The 16,154-nt window shown below is 41.4% G+C and overlaps 1 protein-coding gene across 8 annotated transcripts in view; it reads right to left on the bottom strand.

Moving 5' to 3' along the window:
* ADGRB1 (adhesion G protein-coupled receptor B1) overlaps positions 1-16,154 on the bottom strand; it is a 911,276-nt gene that overhangs the window by 84,648 nt on the left and 810,474 nt on the right. For 3 of the 8 annotated variants that reach the window (XM_073679967.1, XM_073679961.1, XM_073679962.1), the window contains exons 25-26: positions 15,937-16,056; positions 14,068-14,142 (exon numbers count right to left, since the gene is read on the bottom strand). The exons of 1 other annotated variant lie outside the window; for it this stretch is intronic. In XM_073679967.1, the coding sequence (XP_073536068.1) occupies positions 14,068-14,142; positions 15,937-16,056 (195 nt within the window). The remainder of the gene's footprint in view (positions 1-14,067; positions 14,143-15,936; positions 16,057-16,154) is intronic. 4 more of the 8 variants (XM_073679963.1, XM_073679964.1, XM_073679965.1 and 1 more) reach the window with 4 other exon arrangements.

The raw sequence follows: 16,154 nt of genomic DNA, 5'->3' as shown, positions 1-16,154 counted from the left end.
TACACGCAAAAACACATACACACACATGTACACGCAAAAACACACACACGTACACGCAAAAACACATACACACACATGTACACGCAAAAACACATACACACACATGTACACGCAAAAACAAACACACACGTACACGCAAAAACACATACACACACACGCAAAAACACATACACACATACGTACACGCAAAAACACATACACACATACGTACACGCAAAAACACATACACACATGTACACGCAAAAACACATACACACACATGTACACGCAAAAACACACACACGTACACGCAAAAACACATACACACACATGTACACGCAAAAACACACACACATGTACACGCAAAAACACATACACACACATGTACACGCAAAAACAAACACACACGTACACGCAAAAACACATACACACACACGCAAAAACACATACACACATACGTACACGCAAAAACACATACACACATACGTACACGCAAAAACACATACACACATACGTACACGCAAAAACACATACACACACATGTACACGCAAAAACACACACACACATGTACACGCAAAAACACACACACACATGTACACGCAAAAACACACACACATGTACACGCAAAAACACACACACACATACACGCAAAAACACACACATGTACACGCAAAAACACACACACATACGTACATGCAAAAACACATACACACACATGTACACGCAAAAACACATACACACATACGTACACGCAAAAACACATACGTACACGCAAAAACACATACACACATACGTACATGCAAAAACACACACACACATGTACACGCAAAAACACATACACACATACGTACACGCAAAAACACATACACACACACGTACACGCAAAAACACATACACACATGTACACGCAAAAACACACACACACATGTACACGCAAAAACACATACACACATACGTACACGCAAAAACACACATGTACACGCAAAAACACATACACACGCAAAAACACATACACACACATGTACACGCAAAAACACATACACACATACGTACACGCAAAAACACATACACACATACGTACACGCAAAAACACACACACATACGTACACGCAAAAACACATACACACATACGTACACGCAAAAACACATACAGACACATGTACACGCAAAAACACATACACACACATGTACACGCAAAAACACATACACACATGTACACGCAAAAACACACACACACATGTACACGCAAAAACACATACACACAAACGTACACGCAAAAACACATACACACATACGTACACGCAAAAACACACACACATACGTACACGCAAAAACACATACACACATACGTACACGCAAAAACACATACAGACACATGTACACGCAAAAACACATACACACACATGTACACGCAAAAACACATACACACATGTACACGCAAAAACACACACACACATGTACACGCAAAAACACATACACACAAACGTACACGCAAAAACACATAGACACATGTACACGCAAAAACACATACACACACATGTACACGCAAAAACACATACACACATGTACACGCAAAAACACATACACATGTACACGCAAAAACATACACACAAACGTACACGCAAAAACACATACACATGTACACGCAAAAACACACATGTACACGCAAAAACACATACACACATGTACACGCAAAAACACATACACACACATGTACACGCAAAAACACACACACATGTACACGCAAAAACACATACACATGTACACGCAAAAACACACATGTACACGCAAAAACACATACACACACATGTACACGCAAAAACACACACACACATGTACACGCAAAAACACATACACACACATGTACACGCAAAAACACATACACACATACGTACACGCAAAAACACACACACACGTACACGCAAAAACACATACACACATACGTACACGCAAAAACACATACACACATACGTACACGCAAAAACACATACACACATGTACACGCAAAAACACATACACACACATGTACACGCAAAAACACATACACACACATGTACACGCAAAAACACATACACACACATGTACACGCAAAAACACATACACACACATGTACACGCAAAAACACATACACACACGTACACGCAAAAACACATACACACATGTACACGCAAAAACACATACACACACATGTACACGCAAAAACACATACACACACATGTACACGCAAAAACACATACACACATGTACACGCAAAAACACACACACACATGTACACGCAAAAACACATACACGCAAAAACACATACACACACACGTACACGCAAAAACACATACACACGCAAAAACACATACACACACATGTACACGCAAAAACACATACACACACATGTACACGCAAAAACACATACACACACATGTACACGCAAAAACACATACACACACATGTACACGCAAAAACACACACACATGTACACGCAAAAACACACACACACGTACACGCAAAAACACATACACACACATGTACACGCAAAAACACATACACACATGTACACGCAAAAACACACACATGTACACGCAAAAACACACACACACATGTACACGCAAAAACACATACACGCACACGCAAAAACACATACACGCACACGTACACGCAAAAACACATACACACACGTACACGCAAAAACACACACACACATGTACACGCAAAAACACATACACACACATGTACACGCAAAAACACATACACACACACGTACACGCAAAAACACACACACAAACGTACACGCAAAAACACATACACACACACGTACACGCAAAAACACATACACACATGTACACACAAAAACACATACACATGTACACGCAAAAACACACACACACACGTACACGCAAAAACACATACACGCACATGTACACGCAAAAACACATACACATATGTACTCGCAAAAACACATACACACATGTACACGCAAAAACACATACACACACACGTACACGCAAAAACACATACACACACATGTACACGCAAAAACACATACACACACATGTACACGCAAAAACACATACACACATGTACACACAAAAACACATACACATGTACACGCAAAAACACACACACACACGTACACGCAAAAACACATACACGCACATGTACACGCAAAAACACATACACATATGTACACGCAAAAACACATACACACATGTACACGCAAAAACACATACACGTACACGCAAAAACACATACACACACATGTACACGCAAAAACACATACACACACATGTGCACGCAAAAACACATACACGCAAAAACACATACACACATGTACATGCAAAAACACACACACACATGTACACGCAAAAACACATACACACATGTACACGCAAAAACACATACACACACACGTACACGCAAAAACACACACACACACGTACACGCAAAAACACATACACAAACACGTACACGTAAAAACACATACACACTTATGTACACGCAAAAACACACACACTTATGTACACGCAAAAACACATACACACACATGTACACGCAAAAACACATACACACATGTACACGCAAAAACACATACACACATGTACACGCAAAAACACATACACACATACGTACACGCAAAAACACATACACACACATGTACACGCAAAAACACACACACATACGTACACGCAAAAACACATAGACACATGTACACGCAAAAACACATACACACATACGTAAAAACATACACACAAACGTACACGCAAAAACACATACACGCAAAAACACATACACACATGTACACGCAAAAACACATACACACACATGTACACGCAAAAACACATACACACATACGTAAAAACATACACACAAACGTACACGCAAAAACACATACACACATGTACACGCAAAAACACATACACACACACGTACACGCAAAAACACATACACGCACACGTACACGCAAAAACACATACACACTTATGTACACGCAAAAACACACACACTTATGTACACGCAAAAACACATACACACACATGTACACGCAAAAACACATACACACATGTACACGCAAAAACACATACACACATACGTACACGCAAAAACACATACACACAAACGTACACGCAAAAACACATACACACACATGTACACGCAAAAACACATACACACATACGTACACGCAAAAACACATACAGACACATGTACACGCAAAAACACATACACACATACGTAAAGACACATACACACAAACGTACACGCAAAAACACATACACACACACGTACACGCAAAAACACATACAAACATGTACACGCAAAAACACACACACACATGTACACGCAAAAACACATACAGACACATGTACACACAAAAACACATACACGCAAAAACACATACACATGTACACGCAAAAACACATACACACACACGTACACGCAACAACACATACACGCACACGCAAAAACACATACACACTTATGTACACGCAAAAACACATACACACTTATGTACACGCAAAAACACATACACACACATGTACACGCAAAAACATACACACATGTACACGCAAAAACACATACGTACACGCAAAAACACATACACACATACGTACACGCAAAAACACATACACACACATGTACACGCAAAAACACATACACACATACGTACACGCAAAAACACATACACACATACGTAAAAACACATACACACAAACGTACACGCAAAAACACATACACACATACGTACACGCAAAAACACATACACACACATGTACACGCAAAAACACATACACACATGTACACGCAAAAACACATACACACACATGTACACGTAAAAACACATACACACAAACGTACATGCAAAAACACATACACACATGTACACGCAAAAACACATACACACACGTACACGCAAAAACACATACACACACACGTACACGCAAAAACACATACACGCACACGTACACGCAAAAACACATACACACTTATGTACACGCAAAAACACATACACACTTATGTACACGCAAAAACACATACACACACATGTACACGCAAAAACACATACACACATACGTACACGCAAAAACACACACGTACACGCAAAAACACATACACACAAACGTACACGCAAAAACACACACACACACGTACACGCAAAAACACATACACACATGTACACGCAAAAACACACACACACATTTACACGCAAAAACACATACACACACATGTACACGCAAAAACACATACACACACGTACACGCAAAAACACATACACACACATGTACACGCAAAAACACATACACACACATGTACACGCAAAAACACATACACAAACACGTACACGCAAAAACACATACACACATGTACACGCAAAAACACATACACACATACGTACACGCAAAAACACATACACACACATGTACACGCAAAAACACATACACACATACGTACACGCAAAAACACATAGACACATGTACACGCAAAAACACATACACACATACGTAAAAACACATACACACAAACGTACACGCAAAAACACATACGTACACGCAAAAACACATACACACACATGTACACGCAAAAACACACACACATGTACACGCAAAAACACATACAGACACATGTACACGCAAAAACACATACACGCAAAAACACATACACACATGTACACGCAAAAACACACACACATGTACACGCAAAAACACATACACGTACACGCAAAAACACATACACGCACACGCAAAAACACATACACACTTATGTACACGCAAAAACACATACACACTTATGTACACGCAAAAACACATACACACACATGTACACGCAAAAACATACACACATGTACACGCAAAAACACATACGTACACGCAAAAACACATACACACATACGTAAAAACACATACACACAAACGTACACGCAAAAACACATACACACACATGTACACGCAAAAACACATACACACACATGTACACGCAAAAACACATACACACATACGTACACGCAAAAACACATACACACATACGTACACGCAAAAACACATACACACATACGTAAAAACACATACACACATACGTACACGCAAAAACACATACACACACATGTACACGCAAAAACACATACACACATACGTACACGCAAAAACACATACACACATACGTAAAAACACATACACACAAACGTACACGCAAAAACACATACACACATACGTACACGCAAAAACACATACACACACATGTACACGCAAAAACACATACACACAGATGTACACGTAAAAACACATACACACAAACGTACATGCAAAAACACATACACACATGTACACGCAAAAACACATACACACACGTACACGCAAAAACACATACACACACACGTACACGCAAAAACACATACACGCACACGTACACGCAAAAACACATACACACTTATGTACACGCAAAAACACATACACACTTATGTACACGCAAAAACACATACACACACATGTACACGCAAAAACACATACACACATACGTACACGCAAAAACACACACGTACACGCAAAAACACATACACACAAACGTACACGCAAAAACACACACACACACGTACACGCAAAAACACATACACACATGTACACGCAAAAACACACACACACATTTACACGCAAAAACACATACACACACATGTACACGCAAAAACACATACAGTACAGACCAAAAGTTTGGACACACCTTCTCATTTAAAGATTTTTCTGTATTTTCATGACTATGAAAATTGTACATTCACACTGAAGGCATCAAAACTATGAATTAACACATGTGGAATTATATACTTAACAAAAAAGTGTGAAACAACTGAAAATATGTCTTATATTCTAGGTTCTTCAAAGTAGCCACCTTTTGCTTTGATGACTGCTTTGCACACTCTTGGCATTCTCTTGATGAGCTTCAAGAGGTAGTTGTTTTTGGGTCGTTGTCTTGCTGAGACACTCATTTCAAGGGCATAGGCATATCCTCTTCAGTGTAAGGCAACATGACCTCTTCAAGTATTTTAATATATGCAAACTGGTCCATGATCCCTGGTATGTGGTAAATAGGTCCAGCACCATAGTAAGAGAAACATGCCCATATCACGATGCTTCACCACCATGCTCCACTCTCTTCAGAGTGTACTGTGGCTTGAATGCAGAGGTCGGGGGGTCAACTGACTAACTGTCTGCGGCCCTTGGACCAAAAAAGAACAATTTTACTTTCATCAGTCCTCAAAATGTTTCTCCATTTCTCTTTAGAAAAGTTGATGTGTTCTTTGTCAAATTGTATCCGCTTCAGTACATGTCTTTCTTTTAACAGTGGGACTTTGCAGGGATTTCTTGCTAAGAGATTAGCTTCACACAGGCGTCTTCTAACTGTCACAGTACTTACAGGTAGCTTGAGACTGTCTGTGATCATCCTGGAGCTTATCGTTGGCTGAGCCTTTGCCATTCTGGCTATTCTTCCATCCATTCGAATGGTAGACTTCCGTTTTCTTCTACGTCTCTCTGGTTTTGCTTTCCATTTTAAAGCATTGGACAGATCATTTTAGCTGAACAGCCTATCATTGTCTGCAGGGGGGCCACGCATACCAGAATTGGTGATGAGGACAATACTTACCAGGATGGGGAAATTTACCAGTAGCTGCTGCATTTCCCACCCTAGGTTTATACTCGAGTCAATAAGTTTTCACAGTTTTTTGGGGTGATATAATTTATACCAAAAACAGGGACTAATCTGGTTAGTCATATTGGACTGCTATTATTTTGAACACTACTGTACATATATAATCATGCACACATACCTAATAAAGAGGAGCAAATCAATTCACAAGACCCCGGTCGAGCTACACGAAGAGCCCTGTAAAGCACCAGAATTTCCAGCTCCTCTTCTGATTTTTAGGCCTACAATGACATGATATTTGGGGTACGACACATTCCGGACCTTGATGCCAGGCCGGCCAATCAAAAGAGGAGTCGGGGTTTCCGGCGGTTTCATTGGCTCGTATCTTTAATGTATGATTGAATAGCAGCAGTGCTATAACCGTTCTCATCATACAGGCAGCAGTATCAGCTCCCAGCTACGTGTCCCTCCACGACGCCACCTCACAGACACAGTGACTCTCATATTTTACTCTCCTTATCAATTACATCTATACTATTCACACTTCCTCACACACTAAACTTCACTGTCACACACTATCTGTACAGTTTCTTCAGTGTTTTATGGCTTTTTGTTTCCTATCGCTATAACTAATTTGTGACGTCCTCTCACTATCAAGATTCACCACAAAATGGCTGCTGCATTTCCTGCTTCTGCTTTTATACAGGTTCAAATAGTTCTCTCCACTAACCTATTGCTCAGCTTTGAAATCCTCTCACTATCCAGATTCACCATAGCAAAAGGCGCTGCATTCCCTGCCTCTTCTTTTATGCTGGCTATAATAATCCTTCCTGATTGGCTAAGCAATACCCTGTGATGTGGAAGTTGCAAGACATTATGGGGAAGCCAGGTACGGCACACAACGTCTGACTGCTGTGCTTGCCAACAAGGGTTTTGCCACCAAGTATTAAGTGTTGTTTGCCAGAGGGATCAAATACTTATTTCTCACTGCAAAATGCAAAAAAAATTATCTAATTTATATAATGTGATTTTCTTGATTTTTTTTGGGATATTCTGTCTCTCAATGTTGCAATTAACCTACCCTTAAAATTATAGACTGTTCATGTCTTTGTCAGTTGCAAACTTACAATAACAGCAAGGGATCAAGTAATTATTTCCTTCACTGTATTCATGTACACAAATATACATACATGTTTAGATGCATACGCTCACAGGCATATACGCAAAGATATATTCACAGTTTTTTGAAACTCAAATTAGCCAGCTTTGCTGAATTTTCCCAGGGCATTTGATTTACTCCAAAACCTCCAATTCGCCAGGAAAACGTATATTACCGTATATACTCGAGTATAAGCCGACTTTTTCAGCCCATTTTTTAGGCTGAAAAAGCCCCCCCTCGGCTTATACTCAGGTATATACATTCCTGTGGTGGATAGTGGTGGGAGGGGTTGCGGCGGCGGCGGAGCGGGGCACACACAGGAGCCGCTGCTGCAGTTACCACGTCTGCCCGCTGCTAAAGGAAAATGAATATTCACCCTTCTCCACGTCCATGGGCGTGGAGAGGAGTGAATATTCATCCTCAATAGTAGCGGGCACAGAGGATCACTGAGCCACAGCGGTACCTGCGGCGCTGCTGACACTGTGCGCACGCTATTAAAGAAATTAATATTCACTCCTCTCCACTCCCATAGTACCGGCGTGGAGAGGAGTGAATATCCCCATAGCTCACCTCGGCGTCTGAGGGCACATGGCAGTGATGTCATGCGCTGCTCGGATGCGGAGGTGAGCAGCTGGCAGAACATGAGCAGCGCTGGAGTAAAGGGAAGAAAGGTGAGAAGTAGTGTTTATTTTTTTTTAATGTGTGCAGTGATGGGGGGCCATGCATACCAGGATAGGGGGGCCAGGCATAGCAGGATTGGGATGAGGGGTGCCACGCATACCAGGATTGGGATGAGGGGTGCCGCGCATACAAGAATTGGGATGAGGGGTGCCATGCATACCAGGATTGGGATGAGGTGTGTCATGCATACCAGGATTGTTGGTAAGGGGTGCCATGCATACCAGGATTGGGGATGAGGGGTGCCATGCATACCAGGATTGGGATGAGGGGTGCCATGCATACCAGGAATGGGAATGAGGGGTGCCATGCATACCAGGTTTGGGATGACGGGTGCCGCGCATACTAGGATTGGGATGAGGGGTGCCGCGCATACCAGGATTGGGATGAGGGATGCCAAGCATACCAGGATTGGGATGAGGGTTGCCATGCATACCAGGATTAGGGATGAGGGTGCCATGCATACCAGGATTGGGGATGAGGGGGCCATGCATACCAGGATTGGGGATGAGGGGGCCATGCATACCAGGATTAGGGATGAGGGGGCCATGCATACCAGGATTAGGGATGAGGGGGCCATGCATACCAGGATTAGGGATGAGGGGGCCATGCATACCAGGATTGGGGATGAGGGGGCCATGCATACCCGGATTGGGGGATGAGGGGGGGCCACGCATACCAGGACTGGTGATGAGTGGACAATACTTAGCAGGATGGGGAAATTTACCAGTAGCTGCTGCATTTCCCACCCTAGGCTTATACTGGAGTTAACAAGTTTTCACAGTTTTTTGGGGTACAATTAGGTTCCTCGGCTTATACTCGACTATATACGGTACACAATTCTCACACTAATTTTAGTGCTGTCACACACTATCTGTACAGTATCTTGAATGGTTCATAGCGTTCTCATTCTATAGCTAAGCTGCGACGTCCTCTCACTATCCAGATTCGCCAGGTTCAGCAAATTTTTAAAAATGAGACAAATATGATTTGTATTGAATCTCTCATCTCTAATTCAGACATATAGATATACATGCACATACTTACACAAATATATACATACATATGTGAACAGTGATACATACTTAGGCATACATTGATACACACACACACACGGATGGATCTGTAACTTTAGAACAATCGCAGGATGAATGTCTCACTTGTACAGAAGTGAATAGTCAGGATGGCGGCTTTATACTTTAGTTTGCTTTTTCTCTACTACTCAAGTTAAGAGTTGAAAAAAGTTCCTCCACGTCAATTATGTGAAAATCTTAAGAAAATCCAAGTCCAAATTTGAGTTTCTCGAATCGCTCACTGATCGAAGGGGAGAATAAAATGATACTTTCTGCAACTCAAGTCTCCCTATCCACCTGAGCTAAGTACCTATACCAAAAATTATGGTGGAAACCATAAGTACCTAAACCCGCCATATGGAACATTATCACCAAATGACCCCCAGCTCGACAAATACAAAAATAAATGTTCACGACTAAATCTCAAACTGCAGCTCTACTGCAAAAAAAAATTAAAAAAAAATCAACATCAATCATTCACAGGGAAGTTGTTCATGACCAAAAGATACCCGACAAGTTCAGAAAGTGAACTGTATGTTATATTCAATACCGACAGAAGCAAAACAAAAAAAAAAAACAGATTAAAGAGTAAAATCAAAGTTCTTTGAAGCTCAGACTCACAAAGAATTAAATAGCAACAGAGCAGCCAAGCAAAAAAAAAAAGACAAAAACAAACACAAAAAAACATCAGGGTAAAGCGTAAAAAACCACAAACATAAAAAACTACAATCTACAATACATCAGATATCAACAAAAAAAACATTCCATCAGACAATAAAAAAAAAATCCCTTCTTAATTTCGCCATATGAGCAAAATAACCATTCTTTTTTAAAACAAAAATACAATTTTCAAGCAAACTTCTGGCCAACATCGAGTAAATATCAAAGTACTGAGCAGCAGATTACACAGTAAGAGTCTAGCAAATGTAATGGAGTAGCTCTTTTTTTTTTATTTTTATTTTTTAAATAATTCAATTTGATATATTTAAAGAAATGGATACAATTATTATAAATTTGAATAATGAGAATTTTTGCGAATTTGTCGACTGTTTAATAGAGAAGATAATTTTAATAACCGAGGTAGTAAATATTTATAACTTTTTTAAACATTTTTTGGATTCAATTATTTAAATTTTTCATTTTTGTATCTTTTTTTTTTTTTTTTTTCTTCCCCAACAATTTCTAAAATAAAATATCCTACTTTAGGGGTTTAGAAAAAGACCCTAACACAAAATATTTTTATAGGGGAAAAAAGCAGAAATGGGTTAATAAGTCAAAGCGTCCTGGGTTCTCTCACCAGATAAATTAAATAACGCCCTAATAAAATCCATGAAACTTATTATTGATAATTTCGTGATAGTGCAGATAATGATAAATTCATGATAGATTTTTGTAATGCAATTCAATACCTTATTTTTTATTTCTTCTCTCCCAAATGATCCACGAAAAGTGCTGTTTAACTGCTTAGCTGCATTGAACTCAGACACAATTTACAAACGCTCCCACTGTCTGGTCATGGGGGAAGAGAACATAGAAGTGACTTTAAATATTAGAGTACCGATTCTTGCTAGAGCAGCAGTTCAAAACAGCTTCTAAAAGTTGCTGTTTTAGAAGCCGCTTTGAACTGTTGCTCTAGCAAGAACTAGGCAGTTAAACCAGAACTTTCAGAATGCTGTTTCGTAGAGAAGGAAGCAAAATAACGTAATGTGTTATATTACAAAGATTAAAATCTTTGAACAGGCCGATTAATAATTAAATAATAAAAAATGTCTAGTCACTCTTTAAATCTGTAATTTACAGAATATAATTACTTGTTTTTCCACTGTGGATCTTTTCTAAAACAGCGGTAAAAATCCATCCTGAACTTGTCTGAAGCATGTGAATGGTGTTGTAGAAACGTTGTTCTCATGCGTAGGATTCAGACTGTGCTTGGTCATCTGCGCAGAACTGCCATTCTCATTCACTTTGAGTATGAGTAATCTACTGCAATACCGTGCCGCAGCGGGTCATGTTGATGACTGCTACGTCTGTGCAAATCTATGGATTCACTATTAAGCATAACAGCTGTTCTCTCAGATCATTAATAAAGGTTTAAAACCTGTCCCACGTTCCTCCCATCACATATGATTTCCTCCACCACTTATGTATATTAAAATGTTTGCAGCGTTTAGCTCCAATTCCACATCCACAGGATTTATGTAAATTCTCTGAAACCTCCTCAGTCACCCAAAAATTTCAGTAAATACTGAACAACAATGGTGGTGTGACAGCAGCGTGACGGCGAGGCTGCAGCGTGACGGCGAGGCTGCAACGTGATGGCGAGGCTGCAAAGTGACGGCGAGGCTGCAGCGTGAAGGCGAGACTGCAGCGTGAGGGCAAGGCTGCAGTATGCCTGTGCGACTGCAGCGTGCCGGTGGGGCTGCAGCGTGCCGCTGGGGCTGCAGCGTGCCTGTGGGGCTGAAGCGTGCCTGTGGGGCTGCAGTGTGACGGTGAGGCTGAAGCATGACGGTAAGGCTGCAGCGTGACGGTGAGGCTGAAGCGTGACGGTGGGGCTGAAGCGTGACGGTGGGGCTGAAGCGTGCCGGTGGGGCTGAAGCGTGCCGGTGGGGCTGCAGCGTGCCGGTGAGGCTGCAGCGTGCCGGTGAGGCTGCAGTGTGCCGGTGTGGCTGCAGTGTGCCTGTGGGGCTGCAGTGTGCCTGTGGGGCTGCAGTGTGCCTGTGGGGCTGAAGCATGCCGTGGGGCTGCAGTATGACGGTGAGGCTGAAGCGTGCCGGTGGGGCTGCAGTGTGCCGGTGAGGCTGCAGTGTGCCTGTGGGGCTGCAGTGTGCCTGTGGGGCTGAAGCGTGCCGTGGGGCTGCAGTGTGCCTGTGCAGCTGCAGTGTGCCTGTGTAGCTGCAGTGTGCCTGTGGGGCTGAAGCGTGCCTGTGGGGCTGAAGCGTGCCGTGGGGCTGCAGTATGACGGTGAGGCTGAAGCGTGCCGGTGGGGCTGCAGTGTGCCTGTGGGGCTGCAGTGTGACGGTGAGGCTGCAGCGTGCCGGTGGGGCTGCAGTGTGATGGTGAGACTGAAGCGTGCCGGCGCGGCTGCAGCGTGCCGGTGAGGCTGCAGTGTGCCTGTGCGGATGCAGCGTGCCTGTGCGGATGCAGCGTGCCTGTGCGGATGCAGCGTGCCTGTGCGGATGCAGCGTGCCTGTGCGGTTGCATGCTGTGAGAGGGGAGAGGTGCCCTACAGCCGATATGGAGCGGTGAATGGGATTTTTCATTTTACACGTTAGTTGGAAAACCTATCTATTATGAGGATTTAGTTACCTGCCCGCGGACCCCACAGCAATGGAGTACGGTAAACTGGGCTTTTTTTTATTTTTATCAGATTTTTTTCATTTTTTTTTCCTTTTTAGATAAAATTGACTCAATTTATAAGCAGCTACTCCATCTACATACTGTGCGCACATCTTTCCTACAACAAACTCAACGAACTGACCGACAGAATGACTATCCTGACACAGATAAGCACAGATGCCCATTCACGTCACAAGGCCTTGCGGTTAGAGGACGCATACCTTCTGCATCGAGTGGGCTTGGTATGCACTTCTGCTACAGGTTTCTGTTTGTTTGTACTATCCACCTGATGAGCGCTGTAAAAAACAACACCACTCCATAAAAAGCAGAATCATAGCACCGACCATCTCATATGACGCTAAACCCTCCCTCAACCTAGACGAAAACAGGGACCCTAGAAAAAGTCATATTTTTATCTCAATTTTTAAATGATTCAAAACATGGGGGGGTCTTTTCTATTCCCCTCCCCCTCCAAAAAATAAAAAAATGTCAGGGGAACGAATTATACCACCTATGCCTTCCAATATTCTCCTTCTCTGTGCACATTTAGAAGTCTACGACTTCCATCTATCAGGACTCATTGTACCGTCTCACATAAATATGGACCGGCATAAGGCACATGGACACATTTACTGTAAATCTAAGGAATCTTGTTTTAGGGGGGCACAGATGTAATCAATCATATTTAGGTCTCAGGGGGTCCAAAGACGCCTTTTCCAAACAAGAAGACACTATTATTATAAATGGTACATAGTAGGCAGAGGAGGACCCTGGTATCGATTTTGCATTGTGACCCAAGAGCGTCAAGTTAGATTTTTAGTAAATGTATCGATGGATCAAAAAGAAGAGGTACTAAACTAACATCTGATATATAAAGGCCTGCATTGTAGGCAAGGCACATGGGTCATTTGTTTTAGGGCCTCCATTTTCTTGTGGACCTCCATCTTCCCTTCCTCTTTGCCAAGAATGGTTCTTCTAATCTGGTTCTCAAACTCAAAACTAGATTGGAAGAAGCCATCATTCACCTAGGTTGAAGAATAATTTCATCCCGTCACCAACTCGGGACCACTTTTAACAAAGGCCAGGGTGATGTGATGACTTTGTCACATCCACTGTCCAGGGAGCTGAACCCAGCTTGGTGAAGAAGTTGGGTCCAAGTCCCAAATTTTGGTAAGTGCCTCGATCAAAATTCTATCCATCCTTGAATATATCAAATCCCTTAAAAAGTCATCTTGACCCCGACATCTCTTGGAAAAATTTTAGATCGTAGGGGAATGAGAACATTTTTAATTTACTCGTTTTCGTTCATTTAAAATTTACAAATTAAATATCTAAAAATTTGATACAAACTTTTAACGACTATTCTCAATTTATATAGAAATGAAAGCTCAAATTAACGTCAGAAACTTGTATTTCTTACTTTTAACGCTTATTCTTTATGGATGTAGAAATGAGAGCTCAAAAGCTTAAGAAACGTAATATTTCTTAAATCCTTTGTTTCGGGTGCTTTGTATATATATATCGACAGTCACACAGCACAAACAATGGGAATCCAAAATTAAAAACACACATACACACAGTCGTTGGTCATCTACACCATATAGATGGGATGAACATGGAGAGATATGTTCCATACAAAGCATTAATCTTTATTACATCAATAAAGTTCAATGCACATGCCTCCAACAAGACCCCATGATGTCTTCCAAGAAAGCACAAAAAAAAAGAACCACCATCGATCACCATGATATAACAACACGGAGAACCAAAGTCTTGATCCTTGTTTTACAACCAATCCCCAATTGTATCCCTTGCATATGTCATTGGTGGTCATAATAATGTGGTACGACTTTGGAAACAGCAAGTGAACCCCCAAAAATGTTCTAGGACAGATGTTAATGAACGTACATTTTGAACATTGCATGGCTGTTGTTGAGCGTAAAAGTAAAAGAAAATACATACAAAGTTTAGAAAGCAAATAAAAGGAGGGCAATGATACAGGAAATTAAATAAAAATAACGGATCAAAACAAACAAATGTACAAAGAAAAGAAAGAGAAAACAAAGAAGACGAAAATTAGAAAAACTAACATGGCGTTACTGGTGGCTGTGGCCGATACTTCTGCTGAGGAGACTACGCCACACTTGGAACATTTGAGGGTCATGCCATAAAGGGGCATTGTCATCTGACTGCAATTAAAATCAAAAATACTGAAACAAAAACAAAAGAATACTTTGCTTTGAAAACAGAAAAGAAAGAGCAGTATCTACTGACAACCAACATTTCGGGGCTTAAAGAAGAACCAAAC

Source organism: Phyllobates terribilis, unplaced genomic scaffold, assembly GCF_046119375.1.
Source record: "Phyllobates terribilis strain yellow unplaced genomic scaffold, ASM4611937v1 Scaffold_4__5_contigs__length_816908805, whole genome shotgun sequence".
Taxonomy (NCBI): domain Eukaryota; kingdom Metazoa; phylum Chordata; class Amphibia; order Anura; family Dendrobatidae; genus Phyllobates; species Phyllobates terribilis.
This window is presented reverse-complemented; position numbering and strand designations above follow the sequence as displayed.